The sequence below is a fragment of the Centroberyx affinis genome, unplaced genomic scaffold (assembly GCF_046629955.1).
Source record: "Centroberyx affinis isolate AG114_WGS23_722 - 3 ecotype Tasmania unplaced genomic scaffold, CSIRO-AGI_Caff_v1 ptg003902l_1, whole genome shotgun sequence".
Classification (NCBI taxonomy): domain Eukaryota; kingdom Metazoa; phylum Chordata; class Actinopteri; order Beryciformes; family Berycidae; genus Centroberyx; species Centroberyx affinis.
Genome location: NW_027281738.1, coordinates 78,806 through 92,198, shown reverse-complemented (window position 1 = coordinate 92,198; position 13,393 = coordinate 78,806). Strand labels below are relative to the sequence as shown.

The following is a 13,393-nucleotide window of genomic DNA, read 5'->3' as shown; positions in this document are numbered from 1 at the left end:
ATCTACATTTTTGGGATTCAGCTGATGCTCTTGTCCAGAGCAAATTACAATGAATGCAGCAGTATAGTAGAGTGAGATTAAATCCCTACAACACCAACATCGCTATTGGCTTCTTCTAATTTAAAGGATAAGGCCGGTGTTTTTTAATGCATTGCTTACCGTCAACAAATCCTATGAAAATAACAAAATCAGCAATGATTTTGTTTTGCCAAGAAGTCTCGTCCATGTAGCCGGTGCCCAATGCAGCCATGTCCCAGCAGCCATAGAACTCCATTGTATTAAAAAAACTATTAAAAACACGTCACAGAGCCATGCCGTTGCTCTGGGCAGCATATTTCATCATCACGATGCACCGGGCCAGCCGACTTTTTCCTCAAACAACTTAATAAGCCGGCTGGAAACACTTTGCGATCTCAGGAAAGTAGTTCTGTAGCACCGAAAATAGTCCCCGGCGTAATGAAGAATTTGTTCCCATTTGAATTTGATTTGGTAATAACTACAACAGCCTGACTTTTCGTGGTAACAGTTAGCGATTTTTAAAATGTAAACTATGTCTTTGTGAGCTGTATTTCAAGGTTTTTAGCTTACAGTTGGAGCCAATGACTTCCGGGTTGACGGCTAAAAACGGTACGTGGGAAGTCGGAAAGTAACGGGAGTAGAGCAAACGCATTGTTGATTTTGTTATTTTCATAGGATTTGTTGACGGTAAGAAATGCATTAAGAAACACCAGCCTTATCCTTTAAGCCGCTTTGCTTCTGCTCTGGAAAAAAACGTCAGCTCAATGCTCAAAATGTAAATGTAACTTGATATGGATGCAAACAAATATGTTCCCCATGTTGCAACTCACATTTTCCATGGGTCATTGTGCATTCTGTTGACTAACATAAATATATCTGCTACATTCCACACCTCTCCACACCTGTTACCACACCTGTACCACACCTGTTAACCCAAATGCCACCACACCTGTTTTCGCAACCTGTCTCCACACCTGTTTCCACATCTGTTTCCACACCTGTCTCCACACCTGTTTCCACACCTGTCTCCACACCTGTCCATTCCTCTCCACACCATCCCACAGCTACCATCTCCATGCTTTCCTTTCAGAGACAGAAAGAACGAAAGAAACTGGAGAGAGAGGAGAGGATGGAGGATTCTCCGGAGCAGGTGAGATGAGGTTTTAAAAAAACATCTACCTTTTCTCCTTGGCTCTCATTTCTTTATTCATGGCCGGAAATTTTGACTACATCTCTCTACATCTCTGACCTTTGCATTTCTTTCTATTGATTGCTTGTAATGCTGGTGATCAGGAAGAGGAAAGCTTAGTCTGTTGCATGCACTGTAAGTCGCTGAAAGAGGGTCAGCTAAATGCTAATAGATGATGAAATTAACCTAACCCTTGCTAAATGCAACATATATGTACTTTTCAGACAGTACACATGTTGGTAATCGCTTTATAAAAGTCTTGTACATGTTATATCACCATTAAACTAATAATCCCAGTAATACACTCCTGATTATTATGGCTATAATAGCGCATATAATAAGAAAATAGAAAAGAAGTGGGTTCTAGTGGGCTACACATGAAATAAAATATCCTGGCAGTGATTGGTTGTGATGTTTTTCATGCAATGCTGAACATCCCATTCTGGAACAATATTCTTCACATTTCTTTTTCGCTCTTGTGTTAGATTAGGACTTCCTGAACGCTAGCTAGAATATGTGAACAAACTGTGCTTTTGACCTTCGACAGGGGGAGGAGGAGGAGGGTGGAGCAGTGTCGGACAGCGACAGTGAGGAGGAAGGTAAAGAGGAGGCGGCGAGGACAGCGGTTCGTCCCAGAAACAAACAGACCCCCGACTCGGCCCCGGCTCTGGTGACCACAGGGAACAAGAGCAACCGCCCGCCGCCCCACAGGACCTCGGAGGAGGTAGGTGGAGGCGAGGCTGGTGTACGGGTGCAGCCATGTGTCCTGTTGAAGTGTGCGTGAAAAGACACTGCTCACTCACTGCAAGTCACTCTGGATAAAAGTGACCCACCAGGAATATGGTGATTGAAGTCAAAGACAAAGATGATTCTGTCCTCCAAAACATAACTAAGGCTTTAAGATGACTCAACAGTAAAAGTAACCCATGATGTCCTTACCAGGAGTAGGTGGTGATTTTTTCATTTTAAAGTTGCCTGGGTCCAGACCTTTGAATCCGCCCACTCCACCGAATTGACTGATTCTGGTCTGGCATCGTGACATGAAACAGCAGTTTCTCTCGGTTGAAAAATGATCGCTCCAATGAGCGCCAGGGGAGACTAACGATTATCCAATCAGCGCAATGGGCGGGACTAACGCTGTTGTCAAGCTGTGTGCCGGAACCAAGGAGGAGCTGCTATCCAGGCTGTTCTGAATCGATTAAAAGTACCAATTACTTTGAAATCCGAACAGCACTCTGCTCTGAAGGCATTTATTCAAAGGGGAGATGTTTTTTTCGCATCAGTGTCGACTTACAATGACGTTAGATTCAGGCGGATACGTCGGTCTCTAGTGATTGGTTAGGGAAAATCGAATCCTCCTCCCCCACGGAAATCGGTTAGAGTGGAGGCAATGTCAGACTGAAGATGGAAATGGAGTGTAACGAGTTAATTCTGTCTGATATCAGGCAAAATTTAAAGTGTTTTGTGTTACTTCCTGGTTTAGGAGCCGGAGTGGGATGTGAGCAGTGCGTTTGTGGCCAACGCTGCCAGCCACATCCGACCAAAAGGCCTGAAGACCAGAGTGGGACCAAGCTCCAGAGAGAACAAGGAGAACGAGGCCAGGAGCAGCCAGGTACACACACACACACACACACACACACACACACACACACACACACACACACACACACACTGTGGCGCAACACATTGTTCACCAAGACTAACATGTAAATGGCTCTGAACTTTACTTCCACCTCTGAACTTTGGTCCGGCTGTTAGGGGACAGAACACAGAATAATATTACAGCTTCACAAAAGATTTGCTTGCTTTTCTCCATTTCATATCATTATAAGATTAATACCTTGTTTTTTTTTTGGCTGTTGGCCATTTTAAGACATCACTTTGGGTAACTTTTGGTAACTTGTGATGGGAATTTGTCAGTATTTTTTACATTTTATAGACTAAATGATTAAGTGATTAAATGCACAGTATGTAATTTCTGCCGCTAGGGGTCTCTCAATCAAAACAGTAACAAAAGACGTAGTTTGATGATGTTGTGAAGTAGCGTGGGATCATGGGAGTTTTTTTTTTACAGGGACAGCTTCTGCGAAAGAACGTGCAGCAAACGGGAATGAATAATCGCAGTCCGTCATGAGTGAGCGATAAAAACAATAGAATGAAAAAAACAACAGAGCGGCTAGCTAGCTAGTTGGCCGACTTCCTTCCTCACTCTCTGACAGATCATCTGGTGTTTCCCGTGTTTCCCCGGAAGTTAGGGGGTAAAGGGGATATGACGCCATGACAGGAAGTTAGGGGGTAAAGGGGATATGACGCCATGACAGGAAGTTAGGGGGTAAAGGGGATATGACGCCATGACAGGCGACCAAATGAAACGCACCGTTACCTTGAATAAAATTACGGATTTCTCTGGGTTTGAACATTGTTGGAAACATTTGGGATAATGTAAGTACACAACTCAAAAAAATATATAACATAGGTCTAGTCGTTTTTAGATATTTTGATGCGGAAATGTTACATATTATACCTTTAAACTAAAAAAAAAAAAATGAACGATAATGAAAATCGTTAGTTGCAGCCCTACTGATGATGCCGTGTCCTGTGGTTGCAGGTGGAGAGCACAGATCCGATGAAGAGGAGGGGAGCGTCTCTGACAGGTGAGTCTGCTGACTGAGAGGAGAGGAGGGAGCAAGTGTTTAGGAAAGCAGCGAAGAATGGAATACAGTAGCATGGAGCCATGGAGTGGCTGCAGGAGAAAAACATATTTAACAAGTCGAGGGCACAAGATGGCATTACGTGACCATGAGATAGACCTCCAGCTCTTGTGTTGATTAAGTTGAGTGCACAAGATGCATATCGTTCCCTCGTTTTGGTTAATTCATGCCCTCACTTGCACTATTTTGTGCTCACATTTTCATAATTTGTGTGTACATTATTCAAAGCTTGTGCCAAACTTATTAACATGTGCCCACAATTTAATAAAACCTGCATACGTTGGCATAAATAATTATATTTACGTGACTGCAGTGATTTATTTAGTTTAATTAGCCAGCTAGTATGTCGAATAGAGCCGTGTTTAGTTTAATCAGGCTTTTGATAAGGTATAATGGATAGAGATTCGTGAAAGGTAAAAAAACCCAACTCATATTGAAAAGCAAATGGGGCTTCTGTGTAATCAGGACTTAGTAAGAAAAACACATGAAGCTGCCAGTCAAGCCAGCAGGGCCAGTCAGACCTAGCTTAGCCTCTGCAGATACAATGTGGATCTGTGGACTGAGGAGTTGGCCGGGTAGGGTGTAACTTTTTATTGTGTGTGACTTTGTAGGGTGCAGTGTAGTGTGTAACTTAATGTTCTGAATAGAAAGGAATATTGATGGTGTGTGTACTGTAAAGCAGTGTTGTTGGTAACCAAGGTGCAGGTGACAGCAGTGTAGTGGACTTGGGTCTGCTGAGTCTGGGCAAACAGGGGGGTGTTTCTGTTTCTGGGACGCTGGAATACACTGTTGAGCCTTCCTGAGGTGTCATGGGCCTAATTCAGCGAAACATGGGTGAAGGAGGGTGCCCACCTGATAACCCCAATTATTTGCCTACACTCACTCACCCTGAAGCTAGAGTAGGTAGCTGGTGAATGTTGCTGCCTGTTTTTTATGATTCTGTAGATTTATGACAGTGTAGCCTGCTGTTTTCTATGGTAATCATTTGAATAGTAGTATATCATTCTGTTAAACTCTGAAATTGGGCCTCTCTATGAGTGCTCACCTCGTATTATGGCACAAGGGATAGTGATATAATATGCTGTGAAGACATTTCCTACTGACAGCACTTCTAATGCAAGGTGTTACTATTGTTAGTGAGAAACTATTGGCAAAGCTAAGGGACGACACCATTGTCAAAATACAGTTGAGTGGAGAGAAGTTAATACTTCTTTATCATTCAGTACATACAGAAAAAACATGAATTTCCCATGTGATAACATGTTTTTCCATATGTGTACACATGTGAAAAAACATGTTCTCACATGTAATCAGGTTATCACATGTGGAGCACCTGAAAATGTTCCAAAACCACACATTCCCATGTGCAAAGCACATGTGTTCCACTTATTATTACTTATGTTCCACTTATTGCCCATGTGATGTTATGAGTTTCACATGGGATTTTTCCACATGTGAAAATCATGTGGTTTTTCTGTAAGGCACCTCCCAAACTCCATACAGAAGAATGTTGGATGTTGAATGGCTCTCTCTCTCTCTCTCTCTCTCTCTCTCTGTCTCTCTGTGTGTGTGTGTGTGTGTGTGTGTGTGTGTGTGTGTGTGTGTATGCTCCAGAGCAGGGTATCCGGATGTTCAAGCAAGGCCAGTACAGCCAGGCGGTGTCCATGTTTACAGATGCCATCTACTGTGACCCCAAGGACCACAGGTGAACTGACCTTTGAACTCTGAGGCCAGCTGAACCACACCGCCCCTGTCCTCTCCTCCTCCTCCTCCTCCTCCTCCTCCTCCTGATCACACCGTCTCCTTCCCTTTTGCTCTCTCTGTCTCTCTCTCTTTGTCTCATTTAAATTCACTTTGAATAAACTCAGTTCAAAAGGCTGTAATGGCATTACTGTAAAAAACACTCACTATTTTCACAGCCCATTACATTACATAATGATCATATCAAAAACAGAGAAAACAGAGAAATTATGAGGATACAACAAATAATGCCTGATTACCGTAATAAAAATAATAATAGTAATTAGTGATTTAAAACAACAGTATTTTGTTTCTCTCTTGCTGTCTCTCTCTCTCTCTCTCTCTCTCTCTCTCTCTGCCTGTCTGTTTCTATGTCTCTCCCTCTGTCTCTCAGGTTCTTCGGGAATCGGTCTTACTGCTACTGGTGTCTGGAGCGCTACTCCTCCGCCCTATCAGACGCCCAGAGGTCCATCCAGCTGGCTCCTGATTGGCCGAAGGGTTACTTCCGCAAGGGGTGCGCGCTGATGGGGTTAAAGGTCAGCACCTACTGTAGACTGATACATTTTGACAAAAGAACCCCCACAAAAAAACACCCCCACAGAAGAAAATTATTTCTATTCTCCAATGTAGTATTTGGATCTTAAGTGTGCGCTGCCTGCTTGAATATTATAATTTTCCCCAGGAACCTGTGCTGTTGATTTGAAGCGTTCAGTCAAGTACAGTCAAGTATCTACCTCACCAAACCAAACCATGCCATAAATTTCTCATTGTACAACTATTAAAGATATCGGAGATAATCTGCAAATTTATATGAGCGTGCAAATTTACAATTATCTACACATGAATCAGCAGTTTTTGGGGGCTTTGATGGTCTGGTTCCCCTGGTCACGGGCCCTATGTGCCCAAGAGTCAATACTTAGTTGAAAGTCATCATTCACTATCTCTAAAATGTAAAAGATCCAGTGTGTGAAAGTGTTATTATTTTGCCAAGCAATTACCCCCAATCTTTGATAAAGTGGTGTACTATTATGTGTTTTAATTTTGTGCTCTCTAACATTTTGAGTTGGTGTTTGTGTGTGTTTGTGTGTGTGTGTGTGTGTGTGTGTGTGTGTGTGTGTGTGTGTGTGTGTCTGCACCAGCGGTACGGCGAGGCAGAGAAGGCCATGGAGCAGGTGCTGAAGCTGGATCTGGACTGTGAGGAGGCGTCCAGTGAGCTCTTCAACTGCCGGGTGCTGCAACTCATGGTGAGGAGCCGCACAAGGGACTGACTGGAAGGCCCCGCCTCCTCCAAGGCCCCTCCTCCTCCAAGGCCCCGCCCTCCCCTTCACTTAGCCAACCACAGCCATGTGGCACTGTGCCTTGCTCATTTCCTCAGTCAATGATCAGGCCTTATTTCCTCCGCCAAGGAGGTTATGTTTTCCGTGCTGTTTGTTTGTCTGTTAGCAGGATTACGGAATGAAACTTCGTGGAAGGGTGTAGCATGGGCCAAGGAAGAACCCATTAAATTTTGGAGCGGATCCGGATCCGACTCAAGAACAAGCAATAATAGCACGAACCTTGGCAGGAGGTCTGCGCTCTCTGAGTGCCCTTCTAGTTCTCATTTGTTTTATCTTAGTGAATGAATTGTGTTGGGAACATCAACTTATCAACTTGATAAATCGAGTCGAAATTCAGTGGAAACATGTGAACATGTAATTAGCTGCTTGCTGTTGGCTAGCTAGGTAGGACTGAACTGTGGCTTGGAGGTATGGGGGTGCAGATCATTTTGCAGCTTTGTTCACCAGTACCAGGATTTTGAATTCAGTATGAGCAGCCACAGACAGCCAGCGCAGGGAGTAAAGGAGGGGAGTTAGTTTATTTTCATGTCCTTCTGAGACACACACATTTACATAAGAGCTAACTGTGTATTATAGTTTGAAAGACCATTTTTGTCTTCATGCTTATTATGTTTTTTTTTTTGCAGGAGTTGGGTTTTGAGGAGGTACAGAGCATTCTGCTGCTGGAGAAGTTCATCACGGTCCAGGCTGTCCTCGCCTCTGCTGAGGCAGCCAGAGGTAACAGCCAGCTGCAGTACAGCTTCTCACCCCATGGGGGCAGCACTACCTTTCACTACAGTCAAACTCAGATTCTCTCTAAGTGCCAGGACCAATAAATGTCCAGGAATTTGACTTGGTGACAAAGTGGCAGAGACCTATTGATACTTACAGAATTTCACAGCACAGGGACAACAGGACCTAACAAGCTGATGTTATCTAAACACAAAATCAATCAGATGGATCAGTGATCAGCTCAGAAACAGCACAGAAATTAACCATCTGTTCTGTTGAGGCGTTGACTATTCTGATGCTGTGGACAGTATTTGTTTTTTATTTTATTCTACTATATTTGTAGCACTTTTTCAAAATCAGGGTGTACAAAGCGCTTTGCAGAGCATAAGATAAATGATACAGATTTGTTTTTGGACATGATTTAAAAATAGTAAACTATAGTCATAAATTCTATTATTGATTGATAGGTTGTTTCAGTGTTGGCAACATGGCGCCTAATTCCTGACTCCTCTTGTTTCCAGCACTGAGCCACACATCTCAACAGGACCAGACTGGGTAGGTTGTGTGGATATAAGCAACACAAATAACCATATTCATCAGTATTTACATTTAAAGAATATGGTTGTGTTGTGAATGTCCTAGTCGCTCAAAAGTACAAGGAACAAGGAATGAACAAAACCTCCACTGTCTTTGAATATGAATATTTACAACATCTGCTGTCTGTCACTATAAAATATACACATCTATTATCTATAACCATAAATACTGCTAGCTGCAGCAGTAGCACTGTACGAAAGGCTTTTCTGATCATTTATTTCTCTTCTCCTCTTTTCTCCTCCACTCCTCCCCTGCTTCTGATCTCCTACACACCTTCCTTCCTCTTCCTTCTCTCTTCCCCTTCCTCTGCTCTACTTTTCTTCCTCTCTTGATCATCTCTTCCTCTTTTCTCTGCCACTCCCTTCCTCCTCCCTCCTCTCCTCTCCTCCACTCCTCCTCTTCTCCCTCTTTTCTTGCCTTCTCTTTCCCTCTTTTTCTCCTCTTCCTCCCTCCTCCCTTCCTCCCCATTACTCTCCTCCAGAGTCCCTGTCCCTCTCTGTGGGTGGGGAATGTTACATTGGAGATCACAGAGAAACACATCTGGGACCTCTTCAAAACGTAAAAACTGTGTGTGTGTGTGTGTGTGTGTGTGTGAGTGAGAGAGAGAGAGAGAGAAAGAGTGAGGTATACTTGGGGTATGAAAATAATTATGCAATGATAAATATATTAACATTTAATAAATAATAACATTATTTAACTAGTTAAGGTACATTTCATCATCATTGCTTTGAGTTAAGCTCTGTGTTTCCATGGTTACAGGTATGGGGAGATAGAGAGCATCAGAGTTCTTCATGAGCGCTTCTGTGCCTTCGTCAACTTCAAAGATGCCAACATGGCTGCCAAAGCCCTGGAGAGGCTGCAGGTGAGTGACCGGCAGGCTCAGGTGTCAGTCCATAGGGAGGGTAGAGTGCAAGGTGTACTTTGTGGTACAATTTGTAGTACTTTGAGGTACTTTGAGGTACTTTGTGGTGATATAGGGGCGCCAAAACAATTGACCATATGATGCATTGCTCTTATGTTTTGATATTGTTTTGTCTATGTCTATTGTTTTTGTGTGTTGTATTTTATTTATTGTAGTGTCACATTTTAACCAACCTGCGGTGGACAATAAAGTTCTATTCTATTCTATAATATAAGTATTATCTATCCCACTATTAATAACTATTCTATCAGCATCTTGGGTGTGGGCGTTCCAACCGGTTAAAGACATGAACGCTTTCAAGTTGTAGCAGCAAGATACGATGATGTGAATGATGTGAATGTTGCCATTAGTAACTGTGGTGTCATGTGTCCTCCTGTCCAGGGGGTGGAGCTGGGGAGCAGCAAGCTGGTGATGAGGTACCCAGACCGGTGGATCCACAGGACTCCGCCCTCCACACAGAGGACCAACCTCAGCCCCAAACCCTCAGGGACGCTGCACAGCTCAGCTGCCACAGGGTACAGGGGAAACCACGTATCTGTGTGTGTGTGTGTGTGTGTGTGTGTGTGTGTGTGTGTTGTGTGTGTGTGTGTGTGTGTGTGTGTGTGTGTGTGTGTGTGTGTGTGTGTGTGTGTGTGTGTGTGTTAGGGTTGTTACGATACCAAAATTTTGAAATTTGATGCAATGGCAGTAAAAATATAATATAATATATAATCCATATTCAAAACCATTTTTGATGCCATGATAAAAACAAACAACAAAAAAACAGACACACCTTAGGCATGCAAAAAAGGATATCAGTTTTCTTTAATGAACTGTAACTGTTGCTATTCTTTATGATGACAAAATAATTAATCCTTCACCCTTGACAATAACTGAAAGGTAATTTGAGGCAGTGAAAAAGAACAATACAGAACATAAATTAAAGGCTGAAGCCGACAAGTTACAAGTAACCAGTCCTATCAACTCTTTAAAATCACTGTGTGTCAGTGTGGCTCTGCCAGCCTTCAGCGCCTGCTGGTCTGCCGTCATGGCTGACAAAATAATTCAGAGTAGGACTTTCTGGCACAACTTCACCTACTTCCAAGGTGCATGGAGAAGGGAAAAAGGTCTAAAAAGGTCAAAACTCCAGCAACACTTGTAGTATATAGAACAACTTTATTGTAACGATAAAGTTGACAAAATAATTCAGCCTGACACTAGAGACGGAACAGAGAATGTGAGAGGAAAGGCTGAGGAAGAGGTGAGAGGCGGGGCTTGTCTTTGTGGACTGTGTGTGGGTGAGACTGTGTGTGTCTCTCTCTTCCTGTGTGTGTGTGTGTGGCTGTGTGTACAATACAGGCTCCTGCTTTGTTGCTCAGGTCAACTTGTGGTCCCGTTTTGTGCAAAACAGCGAGGCTGGTGTCGAATGTACGGCACACTGGATGTTGATAGTTGTGTTAGTTGTGTTAGCCAAGCTGTGTCAGCTGAAACATGTCGGCTTTGTAACTGTCCCAAAATGGTTGAGCCAGTGAATGAAGACGTTTTAATAATTAATCACAAGAAGAGTTGCTATCAGGCTACACTAATGCAGTGCTAAAATCTGAAAGACTTGATTTGAGATTTGATAACATGTAATCACAGTATAATCCATTTGATATAGAAATGGCCATGCAATCTAAGCCATGTTAGTAATGTTAGATACTTCCTCTTGTAATCCAAAAAAGGAAACCGTGTATGTTGTGTATATATATGTTGTATATGTTGTATATCGAGGGCTTGGAGCCAAAGTAAGTGCAATTTTGGGCGAATATGAGTATTATATATCAACTGAAAGGTCTCAGTGAGATCTTTTCAGTGCCAAAAGGACACAACTGAAATCATGACCCATAAGTTTTAATTAAACATAAACAGAAAGCCGTAACATTCAAAGTAGGGTTTTGTCTGCTGCCAAAAGGGCGTAACTGCATGTATGCCCTTTTGACACCTAGCAAAACCACTTTTGACACTGAACAAGCATTGTGGGTAGAGGACTCTATCAGCGCTTAGGTCAACTCAAAATGCATGCTGACATAAGTAATACTAGCATGGCAGCATGATCACATCATTTTTAGTATCCTATTCATATCCTAATTAATATTCTAGGTCAATATTAGATGAATGTAAATATGTTAATATTCCCATGAAATACTTAGGCCTATAGATTCAAAATGTTATTTTATAATGTTAGGAGTGTGAACTGGTCAAGATGAGCTCTGATAGTCAGACTGCTGGTAGCTGAAGTTCTCCCTCAGTGTTATGAGGAGTTTTACAGGTCTGTGAATGTGTCCCAGGACACATCAATAAGTGATGTGTCCTGGGGCACATACATAAATGTATTATACTGTATACTGGCAAAAGAAAAAAAAAGTAGTAGTTTAGAATCAAAAGTAGTTTCTTATGTTTATAGAGGTTTATTAAAAAGGTTTATTAAAAGTTTTTAACAGAAAAAATGTATCAGTCAATTTGATATGTTCCATGTAGCTACAAATTTAAAGGCCTTGGTGAAAGTTGCTGAGCCTTACTTCAAGATAAAGATATTCATTCTGATCTTGTTTTATATTTCAGTGTTGATTGAAGTGTAATTGCTAGATTTGTATTAAAATTAATGTGTTTTCCAATTTGTTTTTATAGTAATGCTCAATCTGATAACACAAAAAGTTAAAATATTGTGCTTAGTATGTGGTAACGGCAGCTGATCCAAGTCTGATCAAAATTTGTTTTGGCTCTCCTGTAAAATCTACTATAACGCACTTACGCCCCTTTGGCTCCAAGCCCTCGATATGTTGTATATGCATGTGTTAAAGTGTGTGTCCTCTCCTGTGGCTCCCTCCATCCAGGTCCAGACGGAGGGTGCCTATAAACGGAGACGAGTGTTTCTACTGGCGGACCACCGGCTGTTTCTACGGCGACAAGTGCCGCTTCAAACACATCCCAGACCAGCGAGGCAGAGACAAGAAACCGTGGCAGCCCTAATTATGCCCCCCCACACCCCCCACCCCCCACACCCCTGACCCCCAACCCCCCAACCTCCACCCACAGCAAGGCACATTAAAGGAGGCATGACAGGGGAAATGGAGAAGAGGAAGGACAATGAGCAGAGTGGAAGACAGAGGAGGAAAGTGGATCATTTGGGAGACAAAGATCTGCATCCTCAAAGGCAGAAAGAAGAAGAGGTGGACTTGAGAACACTGACACTTGAATTTGAGTGTGTGTATATGTGTATGTGTGTGTGTGTGTGTGTGTGTGTGTGTGTGTGTGTGTATGTATGTGTGTGTGTGGGTCTGCCTGTGTATGTGTGTTGGCCTCTGATACGTTGAGGAACCTTTAGGGGTCCATCCTCAGAAGGTTCCTTGAAGAATCTCTTCATAAAGGATTCATGAACCCTTGTGATAGGGTTAGGAGGAACCCAAAGGTGAACCTCTGAGTTTTTGCAATGTGGTTCCTGCCCTGTGGGAAGATGTCATCTTTTATTACAACCATGTACAGTATGTTTGTTTGAACCATACTGGAAACACTAAAGGAGCTCATCACTACCCTGCTGTTGAAATACTTCAAGATGAAGAGTTGTTTTCATATCTCCAAAATGAGATATAAACCATTTGAAAAATGTGACACTTGTTCTTACAAAAAAAAAGTTCTTCATTGAGAAAATGATGGCACTACCCACTGAATCCTATATATTTTAGATATACTGAATGATAACAGGGTTGGCATGATGATGTCATACGGACCGAGGCCCACTGTTCAACCAATCAGAGAATAATATGACAACATGATGAGAAATGGCTGCCTTATAGCATAGGATCAAACCACTATCTGTAACCCTTCATTATCAGTTGTTTACACCAAACAATATTTTTAATATTTGGATTGGGTTTATTCTCAGTTGACAATAAAGTCCAGTTTTACCAAAGGGAATGATGGTTCAGTAGTTGGTCTTATTGTATGGCTGTTTTTTTTTGCAGTATAGATTTGCATTCTTCTTTTGACAAAGATAAGAGTTGAGATTTTAGGGAAAATGGAAAGAAAAATTTTATATTCACAAATAGAGTATCACCAATATTAATGAGAGTGGGTTCATCATTGGCATTATCAAGTGAGCACTTCCTATCACACACTATGTTCCGCTGAATTAGGCCGACAACACGTC

General features: G+C 42.3%; 1 protein-coding gene across 1 annotated transcript in view; it reads left to right on the top strand.

Moving 5' to 3' along the window:
- LOC139663056 (uncharacterized) overlaps positions 1 to 13,154 on the top strand; it is a 29,281-nt gene extending 16,127 nt beyond the window's left edge. The window contains exons 4-16 of the mRNA XM_071541585.1: positions 1,109 to 1,168; positions 1,755 to 1,931; positions 2,691 to 2,819; positions 3,816 to 3,861; positions 5,533 to 5,623; positions 6,053 to 6,194; positions 6,798 to 6,902; positions 7,622 to 7,712; positions 8,228 to 8,262; positions 8,785 to 8,861; positions 9,063 to 9,165; positions 9,607 to 9,740; positions 12,081 to 13,154. Coding sequence (XP_071397686.1) covers positions 1,109 to 1,168; positions 1,755 to 1,931; positions 2,691 to 2,819; positions 3,816 to 3,861; positions 5,533 to 5,623; positions 6,053 to 6,194; positions 6,798 to 6,902; positions 7,622 to 7,712; positions 8,228 to 8,262; positions 8,785 to 8,861; positions 9,063 to 9,165; positions 9,607 to 9,740; positions 12,081 to 12,216 — 1,326 coding nt within the window. The 3' untranslated portion in view covers positions 12,217 to 13,154. The remainder of the gene's footprint in view (positions 1 to 1,108; positions 1,169 to 1,754; positions 1,932 to 2,690; positions 2,820 to 3,815; positions 3,862 to 5,532; positions 5,624 to 6,052; positions 6,195 to 6,797; positions 6,903 to 7,621; positions 7,713 to 8,227; positions 8,263 to 8,784; positions 8,862 to 9,062; positions 9,166 to 9,606; positions 9,741 to 12,080) is intronic.
- The last annotated feature ends 239 nt before the right edge of the window (positions 13,155 to 13,393 follow it).